This window comes from Anomaloglossus baeobatrachus, chromosome 2, assembly GCF_048569485.1.
Source record: "Anomaloglossus baeobatrachus isolate aAnoBae1 chromosome 2, aAnoBae1.hap1, whole genome shotgun sequence".
NCBI classification, from domain to species: Eukaryota; Metazoa; Chordata; class Amphibia; order Anura; family Aromobatidae; genus Anomaloglossus; species Anomaloglossus baeobatrachus.
Window position 1 is genome coordinate 186,524,703 of NC_134354.1, and position 14,047 is coordinate 186,538,749.

General features: G+C 46.6%; 1 protein-coding gene across 5 annotated transcripts in view; it reads left to right on the forward strand.

Moving 5' to 3' along the window:
* Positions 1–14,047, forward strand: part of KDM6A (lysine demethylase 6A) — a 209,778-nt gene that overhangs the window by 117,936 nt on the left and 77,795 nt on the right. For 4 of the 5 annotated variants that reach the window (XM_075335539.1, XM_075335541.1, XM_075335540.1 and 1 more), the window contains exon 7: positions 11,395–11,449. In XM_075335539.1, the coding sequence (XP_075191654.1) occupies positions 11,395–11,449 (55 nt within the window). Of the gene's footprint in view, positions 1–10,557; positions 10,579–11,394; positions 11,450–14,047 lie in introns of those variants that run through there. The other variant, XM_075335543.1, reaches the window with a different exon arrangement.

Here is a 14,047-nt window from a genome sequence, read left to right on the forward strand (position 1 = left end):
GACGCAGCACCAAAATAACGTTTTTTTTGGGGTATTTTTCTAGAAAGATATAATGAATACACAACGGTTACTTACCGGTAGCCGGTTTTTCCAGAACCCATGACAGCACCACGTGAGAGAAGGATCCGCCCAGCAAGGACAGGAAACCATTCTGAATAAAAGGGCGGTACTTCTCCCCTTCGTCAGTTGATTACCGAGAATGAGAGGACCTCCAACAATTGTTAGAACTTACTCCACCACCACTAAACACACACAAGCACACCGAAAAAGTGCACACCAAGGATATGAGAAAGGGAGGGAATATAAGGGTGCTGTCATGGGTTCTGGAAAAACCGGCTACCGGTAAGTAACCGTTGTGTTTTCCCCTCACCCATGACAGCACCACGTGAGAGATTTCCAGAGAAAACCATTTAGGGAGGGACCACCGCCTCAAGCACCCTTCTACCAAACGAAAGAGCAGCCGAGGAGGATAGGTCCAACCGATAGTGTCGGAAAAAAGTAGATTGTGAGGACCAGGTAGCGGCCCTACAAATTTGTTCAATAGATACCTGTGCACGCTCAGCCCAGGAGGTAGACACCGCTCTGGTGGAATGGGCCCGGATGTTCTCCGGAACAGGCGCTCCACTGGAGGAGTAGGCCAAACTAATGGCCTCCCTAATCCACCTAGCGATAGTACTCTTGGACACCCCCTGACCCTCGGTACTACCCTGAAAGGAGATAAATAATGACTGTGTCTTCCTCACTGCCTGTGTGACCGAAAGATAGTGTAGGAGGGCCCTTCGTATATCTAGGGTGTGAAATCTACGTTCCCCCTCATTAGTGGGACGGCTGCAGAATGAGGGCAGGACTATTTCTTGCGTTCTATGAAAATGAGAAGCAACCTTCGGGAGATACGCTGGGTCCGGACGCAAGATGACTCTATCCTCAAGGACCTGAGTGTAAGGCTGCACTACTGACAGGGCCTGCAAATCACCGGTCCGTCGTGCCGAGGTCAATGCGACTAGCAATACGGTTTTCAGGGTAAGTAATTTCAGGGAGATCTTAGTCAGGGGTTCAAAGGGGGGTCCCGTGAGGGCATCCAAGACCAAGTTCAGGTCCCAGGGAGGAACCTTCGGTATGATCACTGGCCTAGTCCTACCACTAGCCATAATAAATCGTTTAATCCACTTGTTGGCCGTCAGGTTACAATTGTACAGGGCTCCCAAGGCAGAGACCTGAACCTTGAGAGTGTTCACCGCTAACCCTAGATCAAACCCCTTCTGAAGGAATTCTAAAATGCACTCCACAGGGGCCTCCGGACCCAGAGGACCATCAGAGAATTGCAGGAATTTTTGCCACACTCTCCCGTATATTTTGGTGGTAACAGGCTTACGGCTCTTTAACAAAGTAGAAATAAGGTCAGGGGAAAAACCTTTGCTCCTTAACAGCGACCTTTCAAATTCCAAGCTGTTAAATGGAATCCCTTCGCTTGTGCGTGGAATACTGGTCCCTGTACTAACAGGTCCGGAACTTCCGGCAGAACCCAGGGATCCGTGACGGACATTGCCCTTAGGAGAGAAAACCATGGTCGTTTGGGCCAGAAGGGGGCGATAAGAAGTACTCTTGCCCTGTCCTCCCTGATTTTTTGCAGAACGGTCGGCAGCATGATAATCGGAGGAAACGCATAAGCTAGCCTGAAGGTCCATGGAACCTGTAGCACGTCTACTGCGAAGGGCTGGTCCGAGGGGCTTAGCGAACAGAACTGCACTACCTGCCTGTTCAGTCTGGTGGCAAAGAGGTCTATCTGCGGCAAGCCCCAGAGAGTCACTATCTGTCGAAAGACCCGAGGATTCAAGGACCATTCCCCTTGCTGCAGTTGATGGCGGCTGAGGTAATCTGCCATGACATTGAGACTTCCTTTGATGTGGAGAGCCGAGAGGGAGAGAAGATGCTGCTCTGCCCAGAGAAACAGTTTGTAGGACACCTGCATGAGGGATGGGGATCTCGTGCCCCCTTGGTGGTTGACATATGAGACCGTGGACTGGTTGTCGGACATGACCAGAACATGCCGCCCGCGAAGGTGAGGGAGAAAGTCGTGTAGGGCATGCTCCACCGCCCATAGCTCCCGGAGATTCGAGGGTTGCGCCGTCTCCTGCGGCGACCACCATCCCTGAGAAATGTGCTCGAGAAGGTGAGCCCCCCAGCCGGACTGGCTGGCATCGGTAGTGACCACCCTCCGGTCCCGAGGTAGCCAGGGAACCCCCACAGACAGATTGTCCACGGACGTCCACCAGAGGAGAGATCGTCTGACCGCCCAGGACAGGGTGACGACCTCTTCCAAACAATCGTTTAATGCTCTCTGGCCATACAGAACCTGCCACTGGAGAGCCCTGGAGTGGACCCGACTCCATGGGACCGCCGGGAAGCAAGATGTCAGAGTACCCAGCAAGGACATAGCCTGCCTCAGAGACATCCTGGGATGGTGGATCGCCTGCCGGGCCAAGGCTGAAACCCTCCGAATCTTGTCTGCTGGCAAAAGGCGCTGCTGACACACCGAGTTGAGAGTGAGACCTAGAAATGATTGAACAGTGCCCCGGTCCATCCGGGACTTCTCGTAATTCACCATCCAACCCAGGTCCTGTAGAGATTGTTGAAGGTATTGGAGATGAGCCGCACATTGTTGCTTGGAGTTCCCAATCACCAGGAAGTCGTCCAGGTAAGGAACCACCAGAATATTCCTTATCCGTAGATGAGCCGTCATCTCTGCCACTATTTTTGTAAAAATCCTGGGGGCGATAGAGAGCCCGAAAGGGAGGGCTCGGAACTGAAAATGACTGACCAAGTTGTTGATGGAAACCGCCACTCGCAGGAACTGCTGAGAATGAGGATGGATAGGGACATGGTAATAGGCGTCCTTATAGTCTATCACCGCCATATAACAGTTGCGGAACAGCAGCCTTATGGCCGACTGAACAGACTCCATCTTGAACGGGAAATACTGGAAAAACTGGTTGAGACGTCTGAGGTTTATTATCGTACGGAAGGAACCGTCCGGCTTTCCTACAAGAAAGAGGGGGGAATAGAACCCCTTTCCCCTTTCCGCCACGGGCACCTCGCACAGGACTGCCTTCCCAATCAACATCCGAATTTCCGATTCTAGAACATGTTGCTCCGACTGTGACCCCCGAAGAGGAGTGATGACGAAACGCTGTGGTGGCTGAAGTAGAAATTGGAACTGGAGACAGTCTCTGACAATGGATCGAACGTAGGCGTTGGAGGAAATGCTTTCCCACCGCTCCAGAAAGCGAGAAAGGCGTCCTCCGACCGGCAGCCTGGCGTCACTGGGCAGACTTCTTTGAGGCGGCTGGGGCGCCCCCGAACATGAAGCCGGAGTCCCGCTTTGGTCTGCGCTCCCACCGCCAATTATCCGGGGGTCTGCCTTTGGAGAATCTCTGCCTCCGAAAGGGACGGGATGAACCAGAGTGGAATCTCGGGAAGGACCTTTTGCCCTCTGACGCTTTGTCCAGCACATCCTCCAGCTGTTTCCCAAAAAGCAGGTGACCGTCACAGGGCACCGCACACAATCTGTGTTTGGATTGCAGATCTCCTGGACAGCCCTTCAGCCATAACGCCCGTCTGGCCTGATTAGACAAGCCCGCAGAACGCGCTCCCAGCCTAATAACATCCGCTGAGGAATCTGCCAAAAAGGCTGCAGCCCCCTGGAGAAGCGGAAATTTTGACAGGATCTTGTCACGGGAGGTGTTATCCCGCAACTGATCCTCAACCTGTTGGAGCCAGATCATGAGAGAACGGGCTGTACAGGTATTTGCGATGGCCGGCCTCAAGCTCCCCGCAGATGTCTCCCATAGGTGCTTAAGAAGGACATCCGCTTTTTTGTCCAGGGGATCTTTCAACGTACCCGAGTCCTCTAGGGGAATGCCTCCTCGCCGAGAGGACTTCGCCACGGCAGCATCGATCCGGGGTGCCTTGTCCCATATGGCCGCTACGTCCTCAGCAAAGGGATATTTCCGCTTGGAGGAGGAGGGGAGAGAGCCCGTTTTGTCCGGACGCTTCCACTCCTTCTGAATAAGTACCTCAATTTTGTTGTTGACCGGAAAGGTACGCTTCTTCCTATCTTCCAGACCTCCAAACATCACATCCTCCAGGGATCTAGAGGATTTCTCCTCCGTCAACCCCATAGTAGCCCTGACTGATTTGACCAGGGACCCAACATCTTCAATGGAAAAACACGGTCTGCCTCCCAAATCACCCTCTGAGGACGAGGAGTCCGAGTCTGAGGCCGTACCGGAGGAGGAGTAGGAAGAAGGGGCAGAGTCCACAGGTTTCGATTTCTTCTTTTTTAAGAAAGCCTTCGTGGAGTCCTGTACCTCTGAGCGGATAGCCGAACGGACGTCCGCCGAGAGTCCCGGGGATTCCTCCGCAATTGTGCGACGGATACACCCCTGACACAACGGCTTGCGCCACTCGTCTGAGAGGGGTTCCCTGCATAGGGGGCATTCCTTATGCTTCTTTTTGGACGTGGATTTCTTAGGGGCCTAAGAAGGGTAGACAAGCAGGCAAGGGAGCCATGAGTATAATGACATTCACGAAGATCCACTCACCACCATAGGAATGAAGGGTATCGGTTTTGAAGGCTGCTTCGGAACATCCACAGGTCTCACCGGAGCTGTAGAGTCATGGGAGGATCTGCTGTCATGGCTGCCACGGCCCGTCCGACCAGTGTCGCTCCGGTCATCTGTTTTCCTGCCCTGCTGACGACGCACGGGAGAGCGCTGCTGCTCATGCGTGTCCATTGCAGAGCCCAGGCACCAGCCCCTGACAGCGCCAGAAGAGTTGTTTTAACACCAATCCTCCGCCTTCCGGTCCTAGGTGAGGCTCCTCCCCTCTCTCCACGCTCCCCATGGTGCACGGCCAGGAGTGCCCAACTACCGGAATGGCGGGTCGCATGCACCGTATCGCTGCATGGGCGCCGCCATCTTCATCCGGTGACGTCATCGGAAGGCCCGCCTCCATCTCCCAGCGTGCCCGTCGCGTGTGCGCGTACCCGGAAGTTCCAGGCAGCATGGAGCGCAGAGCGGGGGGAAATGAGCGGCGGACCGGGAGCCCCCGAGCGGTACCTGCCGCCTGCTCCCGCACGGACACCAGGACCCCCCAGGGCAGGTGGACGGCGCTTCCACCCCCGAAGAACGGTGCTACAGGGCTCTTCCAGTCACCGGACGGGGCTGGGTAAGTAGGCGTCTTTTTTCTTTTTCTTCTTCTTTTTCTTTACCGCCGGTTTTCAGAACAGGGGTCTCCCATCAAGGACAGGAAACCAACTGACGAAGGGGAGAAGTACCGCCCTTTTATTCAGAATGGTTTCCTGTCCTTGCTGGGCGGATCCCTCTCTCACGTGGTGCAGTCATGGGTGAGGGGAAAATATTTGTTTTTCCAGTGGATATCTAATTTATATTGTGTACAGTTTTGGTATTTTTTACTTCCAGACCTTAGAGTGCCTGTCACTATGATAATGTCTTAATTGTAAAGCGCTGTGGAATATGTTGGCGCTATAGAAATAAAACTTATTATTATTATTAATGCAGTCCAATCTGCAGACATCATGTTATAGAGCGTCAGAAGCTGAGCAGACTGATCTATAGGTTTGTAAAAAAAGATTCAGTATTATCTATGATTTAATCCTCTGTGCTCTGCGGGATTTTTGGTCCAGTGGGCAAGTCCCATCAGTGCATACAGCGCTAACTATCAATCACTGATAGGACCACCCACTGGACCGAAAATCCCATAAAAAGCAGAGGATTAAATCACAGATTATACTGAATTGGACTGCAATTTCATGATGATCAGTTCCCTTTAAATGTTTGTATGTTTGTCCATCATGAAATTGCAGTCCAATTCAGTATAATCTGTGATTTAATCCTCTGCTTTTTATGGGATTTTTGGTCCAGTGGGTGGTCCTATCAGTGATTGATATGTACAAACAGTGTTGTTTAAAAGTTTGTGAACCCTTCAGAATTTTTATGTTTTTGCAAAATTGACCTAAAATTGCATCAGATAGATTGAGAGAACCAAAATAAACAAATAAGAAAAAATTAATCACTTTTTTTTAAATTAGAAAAATAATCTAATATCACTGTTATGCTCTCCGGCCAAGCAAAGATGTTGGTGAACTCACTGGGCCACAGCACACAGACAACCCAGAGAGGCTTACCTACGAACTTACACCTGGTTTTCTCCAGAGCACTTAATGGTGAGGGGGTTACGCTGCAGGTGTGAGTCCGGGGTGCCACTCGGGAAGACTGGTGCTGCTACACCTGGCCCCAGTGGTATGGCAGCGAGAGTCTCTATGACTAGACTACAGCAGCAGCCAGTGTCGGTGTTCCACCCGGGATGGATAGACTGATGGACAGCTGGATGATGCAGCAGCAGCGACAGGTGTGGAGACTTGTAGAGATGGGTATCGTGATTAGCCGGCCGACGTGGATGGTAGCGGCAGCAGAGGAACAGTGAAGAAGCACAGCACTGAAATATAAACAGGTGTCAGCAGCAGCACTGAAGGACCTGACAATTAGCAATGAAACTAACTCACTGCCAAGGCACCTCGCTTAAGGCAGAGGTGCCTTAAGTACCTGCAGCCTCCCAGCTGACTTGGAAGGCACTTCCGGGTAAGGCCGGGTACACATATCCGGCTTTTCACCGTTTTGATGGATGCGGTGCACACCAGTGCAGTGTATACAGTACACTGGCAATGCAACAAGCATCGGTCACATGCTGTCATGTGACCGGAGCATGTGACCCAGAGGTTGAGGCGCTGCTACTGTACTGTATCATAGTTTACTGGCATGCGCCGCATCCGTCAAAACGGCGAAAAGCCGAATATGTGTACTTGGCCTAAGGAGGACGCTTGCTCTTTAAGAAAGGGTGCGTGGACCGCTGGTGTACCATACAGGCAGAGACCGGAAGCCTGCAAGGTGTACAGGCACTGCGGGAGGCAGCAGCAAGGGACGGGACCGCTGCTGCTGGACACCTGGGCAGTTGAGGAAACAGGAGGGGGCAGGGGAGTGCAAGGACGCCGGTATGGGCGTTACAATCACATGTCTCTATGTGAACTTTTTAGAATTAGCAGATTATTTGAAAATGAAATAAGTCCGGTGTGTTTAATCAGGTGTGAGTGGGAAACTTGTTATATGTAACCCCTTCATGACTTTGGACAGACCAGTTTGTCCAAGCCTCTGTCTGTCCCTTTAATGCGGGCTCGTATGTTTACCCTCACATGTTGATTTGATCAGCCGACATGTGCAGCTAACAGGCGTGGGTAGATTGGAGATCCACCAGCGCCTGTTAACTAGTTAAATCTCCCTGTCAGTCTCTGACAGGGGGATTTAACGCGCTTCGGCAGGAAATGCGCCATTCCCGGCTGCCACCGGCAGTCCCATGACGTGGTCATGGGGCGCCAATGGGTACTCATGACAGCTGGGGGTCAGCTGATGAGGGGTCACTGTCATGAAATATTTCCTGTGAATGCCAGCATCCACAGATCATCAGCATTTTTGCTGTTCAGAGCAATGAAAAAATGAAAACATAAGTTCAAATCACCCCTTTTTGCCAGATTAAAAATAAAACAATAATAAAAAAAATACACATTTGGTATTGACTCATTCAGAAATGCCCGATCTATTAAAATATAAAATAAATTAATCTGATAGGTAAAGGGTGTAGTGAGAAAAAAATCCACATGCCAGAATTAAGGGATTTTTTTTTTTGTCGCTACAACGTTGCATTAAAATGCAATAAGAAGCTATCAAAACATAGCATCTACACAAAAATTATAGGATTAAAAATGCCAGCTCAAGACGCCAAAAATGATGTGTCACACAGCCCCGAATCCCGAAAAATGAGAATGCTACGGGCCTCGGAAAATTACACTAAAACACAATTTATTTTTTTTTTGACAAATTTCAAAACTTTTTTTCACCACTTAAAAATCAAATTATATATGTTTTGGTATATATGAATTTGAACTAACCAGGGGAATCAAATAGTGAATACGGTAAATAAAAAACCGTATGTGTTATGTTTGGAGACAGAAAAACACTGCAGTAAACCTCCACACATCTGTGAAATCACTGGTTGGGGGTTTCATGGTTTGGGCCTGTTTTGCTGCATTTGGGCCAGTATGGTTTGTGGTTGTTATGCTATGTGTGCATGTATTGAGTATTTGATGCAGAAATTTTTTGCATGAAATCTGCACTTTGTGGCAGAAAAACACATAAAAAAACAGCATTTTTGGTGTTTTTCTGGCATGCATTTTTCTTAATGAAGTCAATGGGTGAAAGGGCTAAAAATGCAGGCTAAAACGCACCAACAATTTCATGCTGCAGATTATTCTCTGCACCAAATCTGCAAGAAAAAAAAATAAGCAATGTGCGCACTACACTTCAGAATTGTCATGGACTTTGCTGGATAAAGCTAAGCATTCAGATTTGTGACTAATCTGCACCAAATCTGCATCAAGTGTAGTGTGCACACAACCTTAAAGGGAACCAATCACCAGGATTTCCCTATATAACCTAAAGCCAGTGCTATACTGGCACTATCAGGCTGATTCTATACATACCTGTAGTGGTCGGCTCGGATGTGTAGGTTTTGAAATTCAAGAAAGTAAAGTTTATAAAATCGGCAGCTTCTTGAGTGACAGCAGCTGAGGATCAGATAATAGCTGGGGCGGGCCTCAGCCCACAAAGCTGATACCAGGAAGCAACATTTTTCTGTTTTATGAGGCCCGGCCCGCCCCTTCTGGTCACATGGGCATGACCTGAAACAGGTCCTGCTAGTGAAAAGTTAAATTGACTGTTTAATACTTATGCTAATTCTAACTGGGAGGGGATAACTCTGAATACCCCCCCCCCTCCCCGATATGATCTGCTTCTCAGCTGCTGTCACTCAGGAAGCTGATGATTTTATAAACTTTTCTTTCTTGGATTTCAAAACCTAAACATCCGAGCTGACCTCTAAAGGTATGTATAGAATCAGCCTGATAGTGCCAGTATAGCACTGGCTTTAGGTTATATAGGAAAATCCTGGTGATCGGTTCCCTTTAATGGAACAATAAATTCTGAATATTATCAGCAAACTGTAAGTCCATGAGCTGAAACTGGAGAAAAGCCGGAGCGAGCAGTTCATGGGAGAAAGGCTACCAGCGGAACTGATTTGAAGTGGATAATATTCTTTCCTGTTGATGTGTAGGACTCGAGTACATTTACCATAAACATTTAGATGCAATTTTTGTGGAACAAGTGGATCACAACAAAGTAAATACAAAGGTTCACATACTTTTGCCACGCAGACTTGTGATATTTGATAATCACAGTCTAATATTTTTGACTGGCTTATTTGATTTTGCTTTCTTAATCTATTCTTTGGACTTGTGTGAAAATCAGATATTTCAAGTCAAATTTAAGAATTCAGAAAAATTCTAAAGGCTTCACAAACTTTCATGTACTTTTGAATCTCTGCTATAATACAGCACGTACCCGAGTGCAGGTCATATGTGGAAGCATCAAATTAGCAGATAAAGTTCCCATTGAAATCTTTTGAGTGAGATGCTATAGATCAGGGTTTCCCAAACTCCAGTCCTCACGACCCCCAACAAGTCATGTTTTCAGGATTTCCTTACTACTGAACAGGTGATGGCATCATTATCAAGGCATCACCTGTGCTATTTAAGGAAATCCTGAAAACATGACTTGTTGGGGGTCGTGAGGACTGGAGTTTGGGAAACCACTGCTATAGATGAACTAGCCCAAATATCGATCTATGGGCTGTTACTACCTTTGTCATGTCTGTCGCATTACATTGGCCGGGGCAGTGTGACCGCCTCATGGTGTGAAGCGCTCAGCTGGAGCTCATGTTGGGTTTTGCATCACCACCCTGTTTGTTGTTGATTATGATGGAAATCCTGCACACTGTGTGTGAGAACTTGGCGTTATCGCCTATCGTCTTAAGTGTGTAGACTGGCTCCTAGGCTAGTGTCCATGGCGGAAGCCTGCCCATACTGGAGTGCTGAGCCTCGGAGAAATGCTCCGGTATGTGTGCGCCTCATAACCTGGCCAGCCTAGCTTGAGAGGGATGAACATGCCACGCACGGCTGTAGTCCTAACCATTGGCAGAAGGTGCCATGGCACAGAGGAAGACCATTAATGGATTGTATTGTATGCTTATGTTTCTGATCCCAAACATGTAGGCTACCATTAATGACTTGGGAATACCTCTTTAGTTGTGTAGTGTCAGGTGGTGACACTCGGAATATCCACATCCAATAGAAAGCCCCATCATTCTCTAGGCTCTTGCTCTTTAAGATTCAGGGCTGTGCTTTCTAGGTAAATCCTCTTACTGTGAATTTCTATAGACGGCTGTCTGCCTTGAGGTATTGTGTGTCGTCTGTGAACTGCAGTGGCCTCTCCTGCATAATAACCATCTCACACAGCAGTCTCCAGCTTCAGTAGCGCAATCTTTCTATGAGGTGCAGATGTTTCCTCGCTGCTTGGTGCGGGCGCCCGGCTTTTCTCCTGGTGTTCGCCATTGGTGAGTGTGGTCCTCGTTCTGTCATTGTGTTGCGGTGTCTCATTACATTTCCCTATCGAATATGTCTGTAGCGTGTGCCTGGTAGCGGCACAGGATGGCTGCTTTCTGTCCTCACCAGACACAGTAGATCTGTCTTTGGATCATGTACGCTGTATGAATCTGTTTATTAGTTGTGTTGTGTATAGCAGTTGGCTGTGTGTTTACATAATTTTTTATTTTTCATGTAATTGTCGCTTCTTAGGAAATAAAGTAATGTGAGCGGAGGATTCTCCTGACATTCGTGCCTCCATTAGATTGTGTGGTGTTCAGTGCCGAGGGTCCCTTTGCATAATGTGCTTCCATTATCTCGGTGCTATTATTTACCTCATATTTAGTCATTTTCTAAATTCCCCAAGTAGCATTTCCATGGTAACGGCCCCATAGCCGGCCGGCTAGTAATGTATGCGCCAAGGGGGAATGAATTTTTACAGCTGTGTGCATGAAATCATCAGAATCTCGTAATAATGTCATTAATCAGTGCAAATGGTGAAATGTTCCTCCGATGACTGAGGCCTGACAGCTGTCAGCCCGGCTATTCCTCCCCGAATCTGGTGCTCCTATCTACATGTATATCATCAGAATATCGCAGCGCCTTGTGTTCTCCAGGATGTGGGGATATTCGATTCCGATGCCTGCCTTTCATTCCTCCGCTCTCTATTGTTTGGATGCATTAAGAAATGATACCGCTATTACTTGTGCAAAAGTGTTAACTCTTTCAGGTAATCTGTGTAGCATTCTATTGTTTCCTTTCATAACATTTTTTTTTTCCTCCCACAGCATTTTCATTTGGCTTTGATTGACTGCAATCCCTGCACTTTGTCCAAAGCTGAAAGTAAGTACAGCTTGTGTCTTATGTCTAACATTATGTTCTGGTGTCATTGATATGTTCTCGCTCCATAACTGTCAGAGGTGGCTGAGAACAGCACTGTATCTCCCGCAGTCCCATAGGAAATGAATGGAGTGAAGGTGCTGAAGAGCTCCGTTCTCAGGAGTGGGGTGCTTCCTAGCTGTCGGACCTCAATAATCGCTTATTATCAAAGGAACAAGTGCAAACCCTTAAAATTGGTTTTGGAGACGTTGCTCTTTTTCTATCTCCAGTTATTCTCCCCCACTTTATTGCACATGGGCCAAAATGTGTTAGGCCTCATCTGCTCACTGATCATTTGTGATTCAGTTAATCCCCAAGCCTGGTTTTCACCTTTCTGACCAGGCAAATTTTACATTTCTGACCAGTGTCACTTTATATGGTAATAACTGTAACGCTTCAACAGGTTAGTGATTGAGATTTTGTAGTGACATATTGTACTTAATTTTGGTGGTAAATTTTGTGACATTTTTTAGCGTTTTTCTTAATATTAAAAATATGGCAAAATTTGGGAATTTTTTTCAATTTTCAAACGTTCAATTTTTTTATGCCCTTAAACCAGAGTTGTCACACCAAATAGTTAATAAATAACATGTCTACTTTACATCAACATCATTATTAAAAAAATTTGTTGACATGTTAAAAGGGTTAAAGGGAATCTGTCACCAGGTTTTTGCCACTGAATCAGAGAGGGACAGAGACCCTGATTCCAGCGATGTCACTTAGTGGGCTTCTTCGTGTAGTTTTGATAAAATCGCTGTTTAATCAGCAGTAGATTATCATTCAAGTGTCATACTGCCAGGTAGTCCAGCATATTCATGAGCTCTGTATAACTGCTAGATCTGCAGCAGAGAAAACATTGATTTTGTCAAAATGACAGAAAACAGCCCAGTAAGTGACGTATCGCAGGAATCACAATTTCTGTCTTTACATTATGCTGCTCTCAGATGAAGTTGCAAAAACCTGGTGACAGATTTCTTTATTTCTTTATATAAGTTTATCAGCAATTTTTTATTTTTTTCCAACAAAATTTACCAAATCAAATTTTTTAAAGACACATTTGAAGTGATTTTTCTAGGGGCCTATATGACAGAAAATAACCAAAAGTGACACTGTTCTAATAACTGCACCCTCCAAAGTGCTCAACAAAATTCAATACATTTATTAACCCATTAGGTGCTTCATAGGATTTAAAGCAATATGGAAGGAAGCAGAAATGAAAATTTTACTTTTCCCCCACAAATGTTGATTTAGCCCCAAATTTTGCATTTTCACAAGATAATAGGAGAAAATTAACCCTAAAATATATTATGCGATTTCTTCTGAGTAAGCGATTACCCCATGTGTGGTGGAAAGCTACTGTTTGGGTGCACGGCAGGGATCAGAAGTGAAGGAGCACCATTTGAGTTTTGGAATGCAAAATTAACTGTAATAGTTAGCTGACACCATGTCGCATTTGCAGAGCCCCTGATGTGCCTAAAAAGTGGAAACCCACAAGTGACCCAATTTTTACACTAGACCACTCAAATTTAACTACCTGTGTTTCCCCGAAAATCGAAAATAAGACCAGGTCTTAGTGTTTTTTGCTCCGAATGATGCGCTAGGGCTCATTTTCAGGGGATATTTTATATTTTCCCATTTTGTGTTAATCCTATTACTGGTGCAGATGCACATTTTCTTATCTGATCTGCTGTTCTCATAGTGCAGAATTATTCAATAATGATCGGTACATACCATATTTACAAAGGTTTAAATTACCTGCTTAAGTTTATTATTCTCTATGTAACAGCTAAGTATACCTCCAAAAGAAAGCAGATATACCGTAAAAGTATCGCACTTACCAGACCCCAAACCATTAGAGTTGGCAAGTGAATGGGCTCTCACATACAAATCACTTGTCTGGTCCTCATGCGTTTTACAGTGGTTGGCTCCCCCTGGTGACTGGAAGCAGTATCACCTGTGCGGAGTGATACTGGCACCCGAGCTGGTTGTGAGAGCTGCAGTGCAACGCAGCTGGAATAGCAAGGTACCTCACAGCAACGCACATCTGGGTGAGAGCCCATTTATCATCTGCACTTGCCAGGTGTAATTATTTAGAGTTTTGTAAGTGTGATTTTTATATTTTATTTTTTTTTTAGGGGTGTGAGGGGCAGGAGGTGTCTGTTTTTCTTTTGGGGGTGTTTGCTTTTTTGATGAGGAATCCTGCTGTATTCTTTAATGTTTTTAGCTGTTTGAACACCTCCTTATGGAGCTGCAACTAGAGCTTATTTTTGGAGTAGGGCTTATATTTTAAGTATACTCAAAAAAGCCCCCAAAATCCTACTAGGGCTTATTTTAGGGGTCGGTCTTATTTTTGGAAAAACAGGATAGGTGTGGTGAGCACCTTGAAGCGGCAGGTGCTTCACAGAAATGTTTAATGTGGAGTTGTGAAAATAAAATCATTTTCCCCACAAAAATGTTGCTTTAGCCTCAATTTTTTCATTTTCACAAGGGTAGCAGGAGAAAATGGACTATACAATTAGTTGTGCAATTTCTCCTTTGTACGCCAATACCCAATATGTGTTG